Source organism: Rhinoraja longicauda, chromosome 20 (assembly GCF_053455715.1).
Source record: "Rhinoraja longicauda isolate Sanriku21f chromosome 20, sRhiLon1.1, whole genome shotgun sequence".
Lineage (NCBI taxonomy): Eukaryota > Metazoa > Chordata > Chondrichthyes > Rajiformes > Arhynchobatidae > Rhinoraja > Rhinoraja longicauda.
The window spans coordinates 7026358-7043957 of record NC_135972.1 but is presented as its reverse complement, the minus strand read 5'-3'; the positions used below and the strand labels follow the sequence as shown (position 1 = coordinate 7043957).

The following is a 17600-nucleotide window of genomic DNA, read 5'->3' as shown; positions in this document are numbered from 1 at the left end:
ACTGCTCTCTGGTGAGAATTAGACAGGAGATGCCATAAGGCTGGCTCACTCTCTCAGTGTGTCGAGTGGCATTGATACGCATGCGGCCACTGTCAGAACATCCCATAGCAATGTTGTGGAGTGAGTCAGTAACTGTCGGTGTGATGGGAGGTGGGCTATCGATGTTTGCCGTGGCATTGATGATCATATGCCAGGTGGTTATGCCATCAGTCACATTAATGAGCTACAGACAATCTATCAGTACTTTGTGTGGCACTGGTGATTAATGGACTTCAGATCATCATTCTGCAACGCGGTCTTGTCAATACGTTTTGTATTATCATATAGACGCAGAGTGTAAATGGGTTGTTTAGTTTATTGTCGAGACTCTTCGACCCGAAATGTCACCCATTCCTTCTCTCCAGAGATGCTGCCTGTCCCGCTGAGTTACTCCAGCATTTTGTGTCTATCTCCGCTCTCTTGATGTGTCGGAAGGTTCCGCAGATGCTGGTTTATACTGAAGATAGACACACTCTCCAGTTGGTGAAAGGGTGGTCCAGTTGCTTGATAACAGCAACTGTCCCTGAATCTGGAGGTGAGTGTTTTGCACACCTCGATACCTCTTGCCTGATTGGAGGGGGGAGAAGAGGGAGTGACCGGGGTGAGACTAGTCCTCGATTGCAGCATTAACGAGTAATAATGTACTTAGATCCGAGAGGCACAACACAGATCAGCAATGTCTTCTGTCAGACAGACACAAAATGTTGGAGTAACTCAGCGGGACAGGCAGCATCTCTGGAGAGAAGGAATGGGTGACATTTAGGGCTGCTCCAGCATTTGGTGTCCATCTTCGGTTTGAACCGGCATCTGCTGTTTCGTTCCAACACCATGTCTCCTGTGATATTGTGGATCTGTGACATGCATCTACAACATGATCTAACAGTGTGGAGCAGTGAAGGGCAGCTTCCTCATGTAGCCCTGGCAGTGATGGCCACTGGTGCTCTGTGAGGCACACACTGCCAGCCGCTGCACACCACTGCTGAACACCGATGTACCCAGTGTGATAATGTGCTCTGCAGTACAGCTGCACCAAGCCATGCGGCCGTCAATGCAACTTGCAACATGCGCTCACAGTCACCTGCGGACAGGTATGCATTTGGCAGCAGTTGTGATCAGTGAGGTGAAAAGGGAGTTCTGCAACATTAATGACTGGTGAGGTGTGAAGAGAGAGTACATTGGTGTTCCAGCATGCGTGAGCGTTGAGTTCTCTTGCATTGATGGTTTGTGAATCGTACAGTCAATGTGCATTGCGGCCCCACACTCAGTGTGAAACTGTCAGTGTGTTCTATGAATCTGTAGGAAGGATCTGCAGACGCTGGTTTAAAGCCAAGATAGACACAAACAGCTGGAGTAACTCAGCGGGACAGGCAGCATCTCTGGAGAGAAGGAATGGGTGACGTTTCAGGTAGAGACCCTTCTTCAGACTCACTATTCGTTAGTTGTACAAACACATTGGCCCTTCCACCACACTGGTGACAACCATCACTGCCGTCGCACAGAAGAAGACACAAGGTGCTGGAGTAACTCAGCGGGTCAGGCAGCATCTCTGGAGAACATGCACAGGTGACATTTCAGGTCAGGACCCTTCTTCAGACTGTAAGGGGGGTTGGGAGAGGAAAGCTGGGCGAGAGGAGGGACAGGTCAAAGCCTCGCGGGTAATAGGTTGATGCACATGGTCTGAAGAGGGGCCCGACCCGAAACGTCGCATATCCATGTTCTCCAGGGATGCTGCAGGGACCCACTTTGTGTCTTCTGTACCATGGCAGTGGTGGTGTGTGCCATGGCAGTGGTGGTGTGTGCCATGGCAGTGGTGGTGTGTACCATGGCAGTGGTGGTGTGTGCCATGGCAGTGGTGGTGTGTGCCATGGCAGTGGTGGTGTGTGCCATGGCAGTGGTGGTGTGTGCCATGGCAGTGGTGGTGTGTGCCATGGCAGTGGTGGTGTATACCATGGCAGTGGTGGTGTGTGCCATGGCAGTGGTGGTGTGTACCATGGCAGTGGTGGTTTTTACTGTGTTCACATCACCAGTGCGGATGAAGGGCCGATGTGACTGTGCTACTGATGACCAGTGAGATGTGGACTGTCCTTGTGGTACGGACAGGCAGTCAGCTTCAGGTGGTGAATACATTGTGTAGCATTGATGAGCAACGATGAAGGTCTGGAGAAGGGTCTCGACCCGAAACGTCACCCATTCCTTCTCTCCTGAGATGCTGCCTGACCTGCTGAGTTACTCCAGCATTTTGTGAATAAATACCTTCGATTTGTACCAGCATCTGCAGTTATCTTCTTACAACGATGAAGATACCATTAAATGTAGAAACAAGGAGCGGCAGATGCTGGTTTACCATGAAAAGACACACAATGCTGGAATTACTCAGTGGGTCAGGCAGCATCTCTGGAGAACATGAATAGGTGACGTTTGGATTGGGATCTTTCTTGTATCAGTCTGTATCAGCTATTCTTCAGGCAACTGAAGGATCCCATCACCAACTTGTGAATGTCTATCTTCAGTGTAAACCAGACTCGTCTTCAATGCTAGTCAGTCTGAAGAAGGGTCCTGACCCGAAATGTCACCTGTGTTCCCCGGAGATGCTGCCTGACCTGTTGAGTTACTCCAGCATTTTCATATTCATATTTCAGATACAGCGCGGAAACAGGCCTTTTCGGCCCACCAAGTCCGCACCACCCAGTGATCCCCGCACACTAACACTATCCTACACACACTAGGGACAATTTTTTACATATACCCAGTCAATTAACCTACATACCTGTACGTCTTTGGAGTGTGGGAGGAAACCGAAGATCTCGGAGAAAACCCACGCAGGTCACGGGGAGAACGTACAAACTCCTTACAGTACAGCACCCGTAGTCAGGATCGAACCTGCAGCACAGTTGGTATGTGGCATGCAGCCTGCGAATGCCTTCGAAAATGTTGTTGAGTGGGGAAGCACAGATTACTGCTGCACTGTGACGTGCAGACAGGCAGTGAGATACGGTGGTAAAGGCCCGATGATAATGAGGCCAAATTGTCGCTGTATTCTGCACCATTGATCAGCAGTGAACAGTGAATGGATTGTGTGGCATTGCTGCCGATGATATATATGGATTACCCCCTGCATTGTGCAGCGCGGGCTGGGCTGTGATTGTAATGTTGAGCAGTGCTGTGCAGACCATGGATGAATAATGAGCTGCAGACCCATTGAGGCAGTTTGTAGCAGTAGCTGAGCACTGAGGTGTGGCCGGGCCACAGCGTGCCTGCGGGCATTTGGCAAACAAAGGGATGAGAAATGTGAGGTGTGGACTCGCAGTAGTGATCAGCGTGCCGTCAAAGCTCTATGCCTTTGAAAGGCTGTCGATGCCTTCTGTCCGTTTGTCTTTGGTGTTTTTGGTTGTTTTTTGTCTTGTTTAGATGTGATGTAGTGTTTAGATGTGATGTAGTTTTTTGCGGTTGTGTACTATGTGTGGGGGGGGGGGGGGTGGGACTGTAAAATTGTCTCTTCCGAACGGAGACGCGACCTTTTCTCTCTGGGTCGTGTCTCCGTTCCCGCTGCGGCCTACCATCGGCCAAACGCCTGGAGCTGGAGGCCTCCAGCCACCATCGGCCAAACACCTGGTGCTGGCGGCCTCCAGCTGGGACCACCTGAGGCTCTGGTTCGCTGGGCCCATGGACCGGACTGTACTTACCACCTGCGGAGCTGGCTGCCTTCGGAGGTTGTTGTGGCGCTGCGAGAGCGGCTGCGACTCGCCTTCGGAGGCTCCGGCCGAGGGCCGCGTGGATATCGGAAGCTCGCAGGCCCTGCCCTAGGTGGGGACCGAACTCGGAAGCTCCGGCAGCGGCAGCGTCTTCACCCGCCCTCGGATCGCGGGGCTTGGGTCGGCCCAACACGGACCTTTTACCGCCCAGCGCGGCCTGGAAACGGCCGCGGGATTTTCTCCGCCCGGCGGGAGCTTCAATGTCGAGAGCCCTGACCGCCCCGACGTGGCAACTTCAACAGCCTGACTGCGGGAGAAGATGGCAGGGGAAGAGAAAATACATTCTGGCCTTCCATCACAGTGAGGAGGGGACTGGAGGAGACTCACTGTGATGGATGGTTCTTGTTTGTTTGTTTGTTTTGTCTTGGTTTGTGATTGTGTGTGTTATTGCTTGTTTTTATTGCTCTTATTGTTGGACTGTGGGCAACGGAATTTCGTGCAAAAGATTTGTTTTTTTTAATGACAATAAAGGTTATTCTGATTCTGATTCTGTGCAACTGCTGATGGACTGTGGAGTAGCTGCAGAGCTACGCACTGTGTCGGCATTCTCTAACGCCGAGCAACGAGAGACACACTGCCCACCAGCTCTGTGGCACCGACGTTCAGTGAAGCTCACAGTGAACATGTTCGGCAGGGCTGTCAGGAGGCGAGGAGCAGGCTGCCAGTGTTTGCTGCAGTGTCAGTCACAGGCACGTGTACACTCCAGTAGTCTGCCCACCGTCAGCACTCTGTCCCACCAGCAACGCGCTGTCAAGCACCCGTGTGTCTTGTGGTGCCATGATCACTGAGGGGTGGATATTCAATGTATTATGTTCATAGATGTAGTTCACAGATTGCTCATTTGTTTGCAGCATGCATGGTGCGGTGCGGACAGAAAGTGTGCCCTCTAGTAGTGATGACCTGTAAATGCAGCCTGTCAGTGTGTTGTACAGTGTGTTGTACAGTGTTAGTGTGTACAGTGTGTTAGTGTGTACAGTGTTAGTGTGTACAGTGTGTTAGTGTGTACAGTGTGAGTGTGTACAGTGTGAGTGTGTACAATGTGAGTGTGTACAGTGTGAGTGTGTACAGTGTGAGTGTGTACAGTGTGTTAGTGTGTACAGTGTGAGTGTGTACAGTGTGAGTGTGTACAGTGTGAGTGTGTACAGTGTGTTAGTGTGTGCAGTGTGTAAGTGTGTTGTGCAGTACTGATCAGTGTGTACAGGGGCAGTATGTACAATGTTAGTGTGTACCATGTCAGTGTGTACAGTGTCAGTGTGTACAGTGTGTTAGTGTATACAGAGTATCAGCGTTAGGGTTGCCAACTATCTCACTCCCAAATACGGGACAAGGTGACGTCACCGCCCCGCGCCCCACGTGACCTCACCCAGCCAGCGGCCACGTGCTCCCGCTCCACCAATGGCGGCTGCCCGGGCCGGGAGGTGGGTTGCAACGCAACCTCTGTCAGGCTAACACACTTGGCCCCGCTCCCCGAACACACTCTGTGAGCCTACACTGTCCCGGCCTACAGCGGCCCGCGGGCCTAATACGGGACAAGGGCAGTCCCGTACGGGACAAACCAATTTAGCCCAAAGTACGGGATGTCCCGGCTAATATGGGACAGTTGGCAGCCCTAATCAGTGTGTTGGTGTGTACAGTTTGTCAGCGTGTACAGTGTCTTTAATATGTACAGTGTGTCAGTGTGTACCATGTCAGTGTGTACAGAGTGCTAGTATGTACAGAGTATCAGGGTGTTGTTCAGCACCAATCTGTGTGCACGGCATGTTTTTATAGAACAGTACAGCACAGAAACAGGCCCTTCGGCCCACAATGTCCGTGCTGAATATGATGCCAAATAGTTTCCTCTGCCTGCACGTGATCCATATCTCTCCGTTCCCAGCATATCCAAGTGCCTATCTAAAAGTCTCTTCAATGCTACTTTTGCTTCTACCTCCACCACCGCCCCTGGCAGCGTGTTCCGAAAAACATAATGAATGCAGAAATTACACAGCATTTCGAGAAGTCAGTGGAAAGAAAAGCCCTGTGCAATGAAACAAGACATCGGTGCCAAACACAATTGGAAAATACGTCCATGTATCAGACCGACCATGCAGGAGGTAGTGTTACGTTAGTGAGGGAGGATTAGGGTAGTGCACAAAGCAACTGCAGGTGCTGGTTTACACCGAAGTTAGACACAAAAAGCTGGAGTAACTCAGCGGGACAGGCAGCATCTCTGGAGAGAAGGAATAGGTGACGTTTCGGGTCGAGACCCTTCTTCTGAAAAAGGGTCGTGACCCGAAACGTCACCCATTCCTTCTAACCAGAGATGCTGCCTGTCCCGATGAGTTACTCCAGCTTTTTGTGTGTGTTTTAGGGTTGCGCAGGTCGGTTCAAGAACCTAGGAAAGTAGCTGTTCCTGAATCTGGTGGTGTGGGACCAGGCATCTGTACCTCCTCACCTACTAACTTTACATCAGCCCAAGGCTGAATATTCAGCAAATAGCGACACATCGTATTCTGTACACATTTCTTAGCACCAGTTTATCAATAGTCTCTGACACCGACCTTGTGCGCTTGTTGTTTTCTTATCTTATTGATAAAAAAATTGATTGAATTGCTCGTGAAAACTGAATTGGATTAAATTGCTATTATTGTTGAAAAGAATGTTTTTGTTATTTACTGGTTCTTTCAAAAGATGAGTGTTAATCCTCGTCAAGAGAGAGGCCGAGGAGTGGTTTGTAGAAGCAAGGAATAGAAAGAACTGCAGATGCTGCTTTACAATAGAAGACACAAAGTGCTGGAGTTACTCAGCGGGTCAGGCAGCATCTCTATCGAAGGAGGCAAATGTATCGTTTGAAGAAAGATTCGACCTGAAACGTCACTTATCCATGTTCTCCGGAGGTGCTGCCTGACCCTCTGAGTTAAGGCCAACAAGCTGGTAACTGCAAGGCAGGGAGTCAAACAGTTGGACCCAGGTTCGATCCTGACCTCGGGTGCTGTCTGTGCAGTGTTTGCACATCTAGTTTTGTTTGCGTGTACCGAGGTACAGTGAAAAGCTTCTTGCTTTGGAGTTTGGGAGGAAACTGGAGCACCCGGAGAAAACTTCTGAGGAGGAGGAGGAGGAGGAGGAGGAGTGGTTTGTTGGCTGAACTTGCATCTCTGCTGAATCTTTCTGACCCCCTACAGTAAACTTTGAAATTGGCATCAAAGTGCACTTTGTAGCTGCAACATTTGTCTTTCAGCCACACTAGACACTGAGGAGAAAGCCAACTAAAGTGGCGCCTAGTGACCAAATAATGGAACAGTGGGATGTGTGTATGTGCACCCAGCTGGCAAACTAGAAGCAAAGAGGGGGAGACGGGTAAGACGGGCAAATTTAGAAAATTCTCCCTAAGCGAGTGTTGTGTTGGATAAATCAGGGCGGCACGGTAGCGCAGCGGTAGAGTTGCTGCTTTACAGCGAATGCAGCGCCGGAGACTCAGGTTCGATCCTGACTACGGGTGCTGCACTGTAAGGAGTTTGTACGTTCTCCCCGTGACCTGCGTGGGTTTTCTCCGAGATCTTCGGTTTCCTCCCACACTCCAAAGACGTACAGGTATGTAGGTTAATTGGCTGGGTAAATGTAAAAATTGTCCCTAGTGGGTGTAGGATAGTGTTAATGTACGGGGATCACTGGGCGGCACGGACTTGGAGGGCCGAAAAGGCCTGTTTCCGGCTGTAGATATATGATATGAAATCACTGGATTCAGATAACAGTTTGATTCACTCAGTAATATATTACACTACTAAATAAGGCACATACACTCACATATCCTCGAATATCCCTGCACGCACTGGCAAACCAGGAGCACACCGCAGTATGTTACTACATACACTCCCCTAAAGCCCAACGCACTGGCAAACCTGGAGCACACCGCAGTGTATTACTACATACACTCACGTATCCTCGAATATCCCTGAACGCACTGGCAAACCCGGAGCACACCGCAGTATGTTACTACATACACTCACGTAAAGCCGCACGCACTGGCAAACCTGGAGCACACCGCAGTGTATTACTACATACACTCACGTAAACCTGTAGGCACTGGCAAACTCATCAGAGCATGCCACAGGATGTCTCGGTTAAGATCGCCAGTCACCGTTCGCGACACGGTCCCAGGCTGAGGTTCTCTCTCTGAAAGGGTGCCCAACACCATCCTTTATGGCACTTCCTATCAGAGCAGACCACGTCAGTGCCCCCTCCCCGAGCCAGTCATTACCCCCCCTTGAGTGCAACGTTTCTGCGCTACTAGGGGCAGGGGGGCACGGGTGGTTGACCCACCTATTGCTGCTGTGTTGTGTTTGCCAACGTCACGCTCTCCCATGGAATGGCCCGGGAAAGGCTGCGTTCACAGGCAATGACCACAGGCGTGAGGAGATAACGCGTATGGAAACTTGTACCCGAGAGGCGGTGGAATGTAGGGCTGCTAGCCGAGCTGATAACTCCATTTCACATTTTAGCTGAAATTGTTAGTTTAACCCTGACACTACAGCGAGGAGGAGAGAGTGGTGATTACGTCAACCAGGCCCTTGGTCCAGTAATCAGGGCTCATAGTCTTTGACAGACAACATTCATCGATGTGTAGGAAGGAACTGCAGATGCTGGTTTACACTGAAGATAGCCACAGAATGCTGGAAGAACTCAGCGGGACAGGCAGCATCTCTGGAGAGAAGGAATGGGTGATGTTTGGGGTTGCTCATTCCTTCTCTCCAGAGATGCTGCTTGTCCCGCTGAGTTACTGCAGCATTTTGTGTCCACCATTTATCTATGTATTGACAGAGTGGTCTAATGCAACGTAATCACAGGACACGAGCTCCACTCTTCTCCGAGTTATTAACTATCACACAGCTCTGTGTCAATAATTCAGATTGCTCTTCAGGTAACTCCAGATTCAGGGACAGTTTCTTCCCAGCTGTTATCAGGGAACCAAACAGTCCTCTCATCCTCCAGAGAGCGGTCCTGACCTCCCATCTACCTCATTGGAGACCTTCAAACTATTTAATATGACTTTGCTGGACTTTATTCTGCACTGAACGTTATTCCCTTTATCCTGCGTCTGTAATGTGGATGGCTTGATTGTACTCATGTGTATTCTTTACGCTGATTGGATAGCATGCAACAAAAACGTTTTTCACTGTACCTCGGTACACGTGACAATAATAAACTGAACTAAACATTGAACTGGAGCAATGGTCTTAATCCTGGCTTTTGGAAGCATCAGAGTATTATTTGCTTTTGGTCCTCGTTCACAATTATACGCAAGATGTTTTTTAAAAAAATTTTTTTTAGAGATACAGCGCGGAAACAGGCCCTTTGGCCCACCGAGTCCGCGCTGCCCAGCGATCCCCGCACATTAACACTATCCTACACACACAAGGGACAATTTTTACATTTACCCAGTTAATTAACCTACATACCTGCACGTCTTTGGAGTGTGGGAGGAAACCGAAGATCTCGGAGAAAACCCACGCAGGTCACGGGGAGAACGTGCAAACTCCGTACAGACGGCGCCCGTAGTCAGGATCGAACCTGAGTCTCCGGCGCTGCATTCGCTGTAAGGCAGCAACTCTACCGCTGCGCCATGTTCTTTTAGTTCCAAAAGGGAGAACTTCTCTGGTCCTTTGCCAAATGAATTATACGTGTTTTTGCCCACAAGATCATCTTAATCAATCTTTAATGATGGCTAAAAAGAATGATCATCAAAATGCATTTACCTGAGGACCACTGTGGTGTCAATGTAGAAACAAAGCATTGCAGATGCTGGTTTACACCAGAGATAGACACAAAGGGCTGGAGCAACTCAACGGGTCAGGCAGCATCTCGCATCGGAGCCAGCAGTGGGAGTAAAGAAAGCAAGCGCAATGCTTGGTTTTATTTCGAGAGGGCTTGTATACAAACAGAGAGACGTAACGCTAAGGCTCTATGAGGCACTGGTCAAGCTGCATTTGGAATATTGTGAGCAATTTTGTGCACCATATCTGAGGAAGGATGTGCTGGCTCTGGAGAGGGTCCAGAGGAAGTTTACAAGAGGGATCCCAGGAATGAGTAGATTAACCTCTGATGAGCGTTTGTCGGCACTGGGCCTGTACTCGCTGGTGTTTAGAAGAATGACGGGGGACCTCATTGAAACGTACAGAATAGTGAAAGGCTTGGATAGAGTGGATGTGGAGAGGATGTTTCCACTTGTGGGAGAGTCTAGGACCAGAGGTCATAGCCTCAGAATTAAAGGACGTTCCTTTAAGAAGGTGATGAGGAGGAATTTCTTTGGTCAGAGGGTGGTGAATCTGTGGAATTCTTTGCCACAGAAGGCTGTGGAGGTCAAGTCAGTGGATATGTTTAAGGCAGAGATAGACAGATTCTTGATTAGTACAGGTGGCACGGTGGTGCAGTGATAGAGTTGCTGCCTTACAGTGCTTGCAGCGCTGGTGACCCGGGTTCGATCCCGACTAAGGGCGCTGTCTGTACGGAGTTTGTACGTTCTCCCCGTGACCCTGCGTGGGTTTTCTCCGAGATCTTCGGTTTCCTCCCACATTCCAAAGACGTACAGGTTTGTAGGTTAATTGGCTTGGTGTATGTGTAAAATTGTCGCAAGTGTGCGCAGGACAGTGTTAGTGTGCGGGGATCGCTGGTCGGCGCGGACTCAGTGGGCCGAAGGGCCTGTTTCCGCACTGTATCTCTAAACTAAAAAACTAAACTAATCTGAAAAAGGTGTCAGAGGTTATGGGGAGAAGGCCGGAGAATGGGGTCAGGAGGGAGAGATAGATCAGCCATGATTGAATGGCAGAGTAGATGGGCCGAATGCCCTAATTCTGCTCCTATCACTAAGATGTTATGATCTCTGGAGAAAAAGGATGGGCACCTCTTCTGACTCGATAAAGGATTGAAGAAGGGTCCTGACCCGAAATGTCACCAATTCCTTTTTCTCCAGAGATGCTGCCTGACCTGCTGAGTTACTCCAGCACTTTGTGTCTATCACTGTAGCCTGATGTGTTATATCACTTCACTGGAAGGCATAAGTGGCAATGTTTTATTCCAGTGTCTGGTATGGAATTTCATTACATCAGGTTCGCTTATTTATTCTGATCATTGATTCGTGATACAGAAATGTATTTTTAACAGCAAATACTTTCCATGGCTCATAATCTCCCCTGGAAAGTGGCGCGTGGTGCAGTCTATCCCCCTCTGGTAGATGTGGGATGGGGTGAGTGGATGATTGTGCTTCCCCCCGTTGATAATAACGAGGAATTGCAACCCCTCTGTACTCTCCAGGCAAGGTTCACAGCGGAAACACACACAGAATTATGGACTGTCATCCACCAAGTGCTGGTAGTGCCAACAGAAAGTGTCCATGAGACACTGGCAGCACGGTGGCACAGCTGTTAGAGCCGCAGCCTCACAGCGCCAGAGACCCGAGTTCGATCCTGACCTCGCGTGCTGTCCGTGTGGAGTTTGCACGTTCTCCCTGCGACGGTGTGGGATTCTACCGGGTGCTCCGGTTTCCTCCCCCATCCCAAAGATGTGCGGGTTTGTGGGTTAATGGACCTCAGTGGTGTAGAGTCTGTGAACTGTGGGACTAGAGGTACCGTTTTATAAAGCACTGCAATTTGTTAATCCTTAAAGGATCACGCACAGCATTTGTTCTGAGTATTCAACAGGGTCAGGGTTTAACAAACAAGAATAATGCAAACTTATAATATTATAAGCAGTTTTGTACAAGATGAATTATCCACTTTGAGGTGCAGAAAACTACAGGGGAGTGGGTGGGAAAGTGGGATATCGGAACTAGCGTGAACAGGTGATTGGTGGTCGGTACGGACTTGGTGGGCCGAAGGGCCTGATCCATGCTGTATCCTTAAACTAATCTAAACAAAAACATCCTGGAAAAGATTACATTCAACTGTTCAAGACAGATTAAACATTGGCCGAGGAAAGAACATTGATTGGCATGAAGCTGACCGAAACAGATGAGGGGGATAACATAGAACTAGTGTGAACAAGTTATCAATGGTCAGTATGGACTCGGTGGGATGAAGGACCTGTTTCCAAGCTGCGTCGTCCAATTGATCAATCAAAACCATTGTGACCAAAGTGGTGTGTAGAAAGGAACCGCAGATGCTGGTTTGCAGCGAAGATAGACACAAAGTGCTGGAGTAACTCAGCATTTGTGTCCGGCCACATTTTTTCTTCAAGAAGAAAATTTCTTCAAAGAATATTTTTAAGGCGGAGATTGTCAGATTTTTGATTTGTACGGGTGTCAGGGGTTATGGGGCGAAGGCAGGTGAATGGGGTTGAGAGGGAAAGGTAGATCAGCCATGATTGAATGGCGGAGTAGACTTGATGGGCCGAATGGCCTTATTCTGCTCCTAGAATCGATAGGAAAAGGATGGGTGATGTTTCAGGCTTGGTCCCTTCTGCAGGCTCAGTGGTGCCTGACCAAAGTGCTCGCTGGTTCCCCGTGTAATCCCACAATTCCCGAAGCGACAAGGAAGTTTATCAAAGTCATTGCCTCAGTCGGGCAAGAGCTGACGACATTGACTGAAGCCACTCATCTATCTTTATGGCTTGTGCAGGAAGGAACAGCAGATGTTGATAGACACAAAATGCTGGAGTACTCTGTGGGTCAGACAGCATAGAGTCATAGAGTGATACAGTGTGGAAACAGGCCCCTCGGCCCAACTTGCCCACACCGGACAACATATCCCAGCCACACTAGCCCCACCTGCCCGCGTTTGGTCCATATCCCTCCAAACCTGTCTCTGGAGCACCTCTGGGGAAATAGGTGAAGTTTCGGGTCGAGACCCTTCTTCAAACTGAGTGTCAGGGGAAAGGGAAACGAGAGATATCGACGGTGATGTAGAGAGATATAGAACAAGTGAATGAAAGATATCCAAAAAAGTAACGATGATAAAGGAAACAGGCCATTGTTAGCTGTGGGCCAGGTGCAAACGAGTTACAGACAATGAGACTCAACAATACGTCTTTGAAGCTGGTACGACTTGGGTGGGGTGGAACAGAGAGACGCAGGAATGCAAGAGATACTTGAAGTTAGAGAAATCAATATTTATACAGTTCAGTTTATTGTCACGTGTACCGAGGTACAGTGAAAAGCTTTTGTTGCGTGCTAACCAGCCAGCGGAAAGACAATACATGATTACAATCAATCCATTTACAGTGTAAAGATACATGATAAGGGAATAACACTTAGTGCAAGGTGAAGCCAGCAAAGTCCGCTGAAGGATAGTGCGCGGGTCATCAAAGAGATGGATAGTAGTTGAGCACTGCTCTCTGGTTGTGGTTGGATGGTACTACTGGGTTGTACTGCTCTCTGGTTGTGGTTGGATGGTACTACTGGGTTGTACTGCTCTCTGGTTGTGGTTGGATGGTACTACTGGGTTGTACTGCTCTCTGGTTGTGGTTGGATGGTACCACTGGGTTGTACTGCTCTCTGGTTGTGGTTGGATGGTACTAATGGGTTGTACTGCTCTCTGGTTGTGGTTGGATGGTACTACTGGGTTGTACTGCTCTCTGGTTGTGGTTGGATGGTACCACTGGGTTGTACTGCTCTCTGGTTGTGGTTGGATGGTACTAATGGGTTGTACTGCTCTCTGGTTGTGGTTGGATGGTACTACTGGGTTGTACTGCTCTCTGGTTGTGGTTGGATGGTACCACTGGGTTGTACTGCTCTCTGGTTGTGGTTGGATGGTACCACTGGGTTGTACTGCTCTCTGGTTGTGGTTGGATGGTACCACTGGGTTGAGCACTGCTCTCTGGTTGTGGTTGGATGGTACTAATGGGTTGTACTGCTCTCTGGTTGTGGTTGGATGGTACCACTGGGTTGTAAGCCGTCTTTCTTATTTCCTCCTCAGAACAATGAAATGTTGGAACTGCAGCGAATACGGACGAAGGATGAGATCCGTGAGTACAAGTTCCGCGAGAGCCGGCTCCTGCAGGACTACACGGAGCTGGAAGAGGAGAACATCACCCTGCAAAAGCTGGTCTCAACCCTCAAGCAAAACCAGGTACGTGCTGCAGCTGGGGGTTCATTACACGCTGCCAACAACCTGAACAATAAGCGGTAGAATGCCACACCTATCACTTTGACAGAGAAAGAGACCATGAGATCCATTCTACTTTCTCAAAGAGCACACGTAACGGGTTCAAGTGTCATTACTCGCTGATGTCCAGGTAGAGTTTAGTTTAGTTTAGAGTTGCAGCGCGGAAACAGGCCCTTCAACCCGCCGAGTCCGCTCCGAGCAGCGATCCCCGCACACTAACACTATCCCACACACACTGGGGACAGTTTACATTTATCCCAAGCCAATTAACCTGCACGTCTTTGGAGCGTGGGAGGAAACGGAAGATCTCGGAGAAAACCCACGCAGGTCTCGGGGAGAACGTACAAACTCCGTACAGACAGGATCGAACCCGGGCCTCTGGCGCTGTAAGGCGGCAACTCTACCGCTACGCCACCGTGCCGCCCTTGAAAGAGCCGCACCTCAGTTTCTCTTGTGAACTTTTTCCTGATTTTCTTTTGCACGTGTTGGTCAGGTCATGGTGTATCTGTATCCAAATATTAACTTTTAGCCTGCTCATTTTATAAATCGCAGCGTATTGCAGAGTTAGCAGGTTGAAGGTCCACAGCACTTACAGAAAAACCTTGCATGGACCGACCGCAGTGGTGTAGTCTGTGAACCATGGGACTAGAGGCACGGTTTTATAAAGGACTGTAATTTATTAACCCTTAAAGCATCACGCACAGCATTTGTTCTGAGCGTTCAACAGGGTAAGGGTTTAATAAACTATAATTATGCAGATTTTTACAAGATGAATTATCCATTTTGAGGTGCAGAAAACTACACTGCTTCAGCAATGAACTGTGTGGAATTCATTGCCATAGACGGCTTTGGAAACCTTCATTGGGTATTTTTAAAGCAGAGATTGACCGGTTCTTGATTAGTAAGAGTGTCAAAGGTTATGGATAGAAGGCAAGAGAATGGGGTTGTGAGGGAAAGATAGGTCAGCCATGGTTGAACAGCAGAGTAGACTCGATGGGCCGAATGGCCTAATTCTACTCTTAATGAATTTATGAGCTTATGTTATCTCATTTTAAAATTTGGATTATGCAGATAGGTCAGGGGAAAAAAACGCTGATGTCTTTCAGTCGTTTTTACATTTATGAAGTATGTAGGCTATTAGTTTGTTCTAGTGAGATGTGATATTTTTTAATGGTTGAATAGGTGCAGGCACAATTAGGCAGAGTCCATTGTGGAATTCATTGCCAGAAGGCTGTGGAGGCCGTCAATTGATATTTTTAAGGCAGAGATAGATAGATTCTTGGTTAGTGCGGGTGTCAGGGGTTGTGGGGAGAAGGCAGGAGAATGGGATTAAGAGGGAGAGTAGACAGCTTTGATTGAGTGGACTTGATGGGCCGAATGGTGTAATTTTGCTCCGATCACTTATGTCCAACTCAAGCATGATGTGGAATATCTGACAGTGATGGGATTTGAAGGAATATCTGACAGGGCCTCGGTGAGATTTGCAGCCATCCTTTGATGAGAATCCTTTGTCCTTATTTTTAATTGAACAACATTAGTTCCTCGTTAGACGAGGCCCGCAGTGGCAGTGTGCAGTAGCTGAGTACGTCAATCAGGTACACTTATTAAAGGAAGATAACCAAAGTGCTCATATTAAAATATTGAACATAATTAAAGTCTTACCCAGGAGACAAAGTAAATTTGCTTCTGAGAAATTCTCAATTCCCCTCCACAATTTATTGTTAAATAATAATTTCCTCTTTATCAGTTTCTCTCCCCACACACTAGGTCAGGTTGTGGGGGTGGGGGTGGAAGGGTTTGTTGGTGTGTGTGTTAAATACACTATCATTGGGAGAATGGGGTTGAGAGGGGGAAATAGATCAGCCACGATTGAATGGCAGAGTAGACTTGATGGGCTGAATGGCCTAGTTCTGCTCCTATAATTTATTAACGTATTCACCAGACAGGGGGGCACATGGAGGGGTTTCAGTAACTATCCATAGGATATCCTGAAATTGGTGTTGCATTTTTTGATGCAGTAAGACTCTTCCGGCAGCTCAGTGCAAATAAAACAGGCCTGAGATTCAGTTTTATGCAGCAGTAAAAGAAATTGAGAGGAAATTTAAATACCAACAAAACTACCTTCAGAACAGACAAAATGTGTTATTTTTTCCAGGAGCTCTAATCTAACTGCAAGCATTGCCTTTAAGTACTTTAATCAGCAATAAAAGCATAAGGCACTTAGGTAAAGATAGACACAAATTGCTGGAGTAACTCAGTAATACATGTAACACATCTCCGAAGAGTGGCTCATCCATGTTTTATTTGTTTTAGTCTATTATAAAAAAAGGTAATATTATTTTTTAAATAGAATAAACTGTACATTGTGTAAGGGCGTCAAAGGTTATGGGGTGAAGGCAGGAGGATGGGGTTGAGAGGGGGAAGGATAGATCAGCCATGATTGAATGGCGGAGTAGACTTGATGGGCTGAATGGCCCTATTCTGCTCCTAGAACTTATGAAGATAGAATAAAGGAAAAGAAAATAAAGCTGTCTTTAAAATAATCCAGAATGCATGGAAATCTAAAATTGAAATGAAAAAATTGCAAAGTCAGTGATATTTGGCAGTGTAAAAAAAAAATCCCTTAATCCAAAAAATCACTGGCTGGATCTTATCTCGGGCATAAATCACTGGCTGGATCTTATCTCTGGCATAAATCACTGGCTGGATCTTATCTCTGGCATAAATCACTGGCTGGATCTTATCTCTGGCATAAATCACTGGCTGGATCTTATCTCTGGCATAAATCACTGGCTGGATCTTATCTCTGGCATAAATCACTGGCTGGATCTTATCTCTGGCATAAATCACTGGCTGGATCTTATCTCTGGCATAAATCGAGGCTGTCTAAGTGGTTAAATACTGCAGATTTATGTCTTCAGGGATTAATTACTGAATATTTCATTTCGTTACTATCCCAGCTCGTGGAAGGGCAGGGTAATATCTAGATTATTATTATTTAACAATAAATTGTGGAGTGAATTGAGAATTTCTCAATATAAGTCAGTTTTTAGGCCAATTTGCCAAAGTCGAACTCAGGAGCTGTCCGATCTATTCCATCATAATGGTGATTGGTGTTCACGTCCCTGCTGTCCAGAACACAAAATGCTGGGCTCGACCTTTACCAAAGGATGCACTGATACACTTAGCTATCGCTGCTCAGACCTGTAGTTTTAAGCCTTGCATTTCTGGATGCAGGTTGAATTGTGGATTACGTGGGATTGGTGGACACCAAAGGTCAGAATGAAATCTTTTCAGACGTCCCCTTTGTGTGTTATATATCCATTCTGAAGGGACTGTGAATATGCGGGGGACGAAGGCACAAATAATATGTAGATCGTCTCTTGTTCCACATATGCTGCATTCTGAAGCTACTGTTTTAAAAAAATTAATGAGTGCAGCATTTTTACACTTAATACGCTGACTGCTAATTCTCCAGTCCTTGCTTCCGGGCCTTGTAATTTAGTGAGAGATTAATTGAGGTGCCGCAGTAATTCTGACTATAATAATTAATATGTTGCTATCAATGTTCTTCATGGCTGTCAAATATATTACCAACTCCTGTTCCATTACGTGGTTTCTTCCCTTAAATGTTTAGTTTAGTTTAGTTTAGTTTAGAGATACAGTGCGGAAACAGGCCCTTCGGCCCACCGAGTCCGCACCGACCGGCGATCCCCGCACATTAACACTAATCCAC

At 47.7% G+C, this 17600-nt stretch overlaps 1 protein-coding gene across 2 annotated transcripts in view; it reads left to right on the top strand.

Moving 5' to 3' along the window:
- LOC144603532 (protein bicaudal D homolog 1-like) overlaps nucleotides 1–17600 on the top strand; it is a 159180-nt gene that overhangs the window by 83523 nt on the left and 58057 nt on the right. For both annotated transcript variants that reach the window (XM_078416859.1, XM_078416858.1), the window contains exon 3: nucleotides 13676–13828. In XM_078416859.1, the coding sequence (XP_078272985.1) occupies nucleotides 13676–13828 (153 nt within the window). The remainder of the gene's footprint in view (nucleotides 1–13675; nucleotides 13829–17600) is intronic.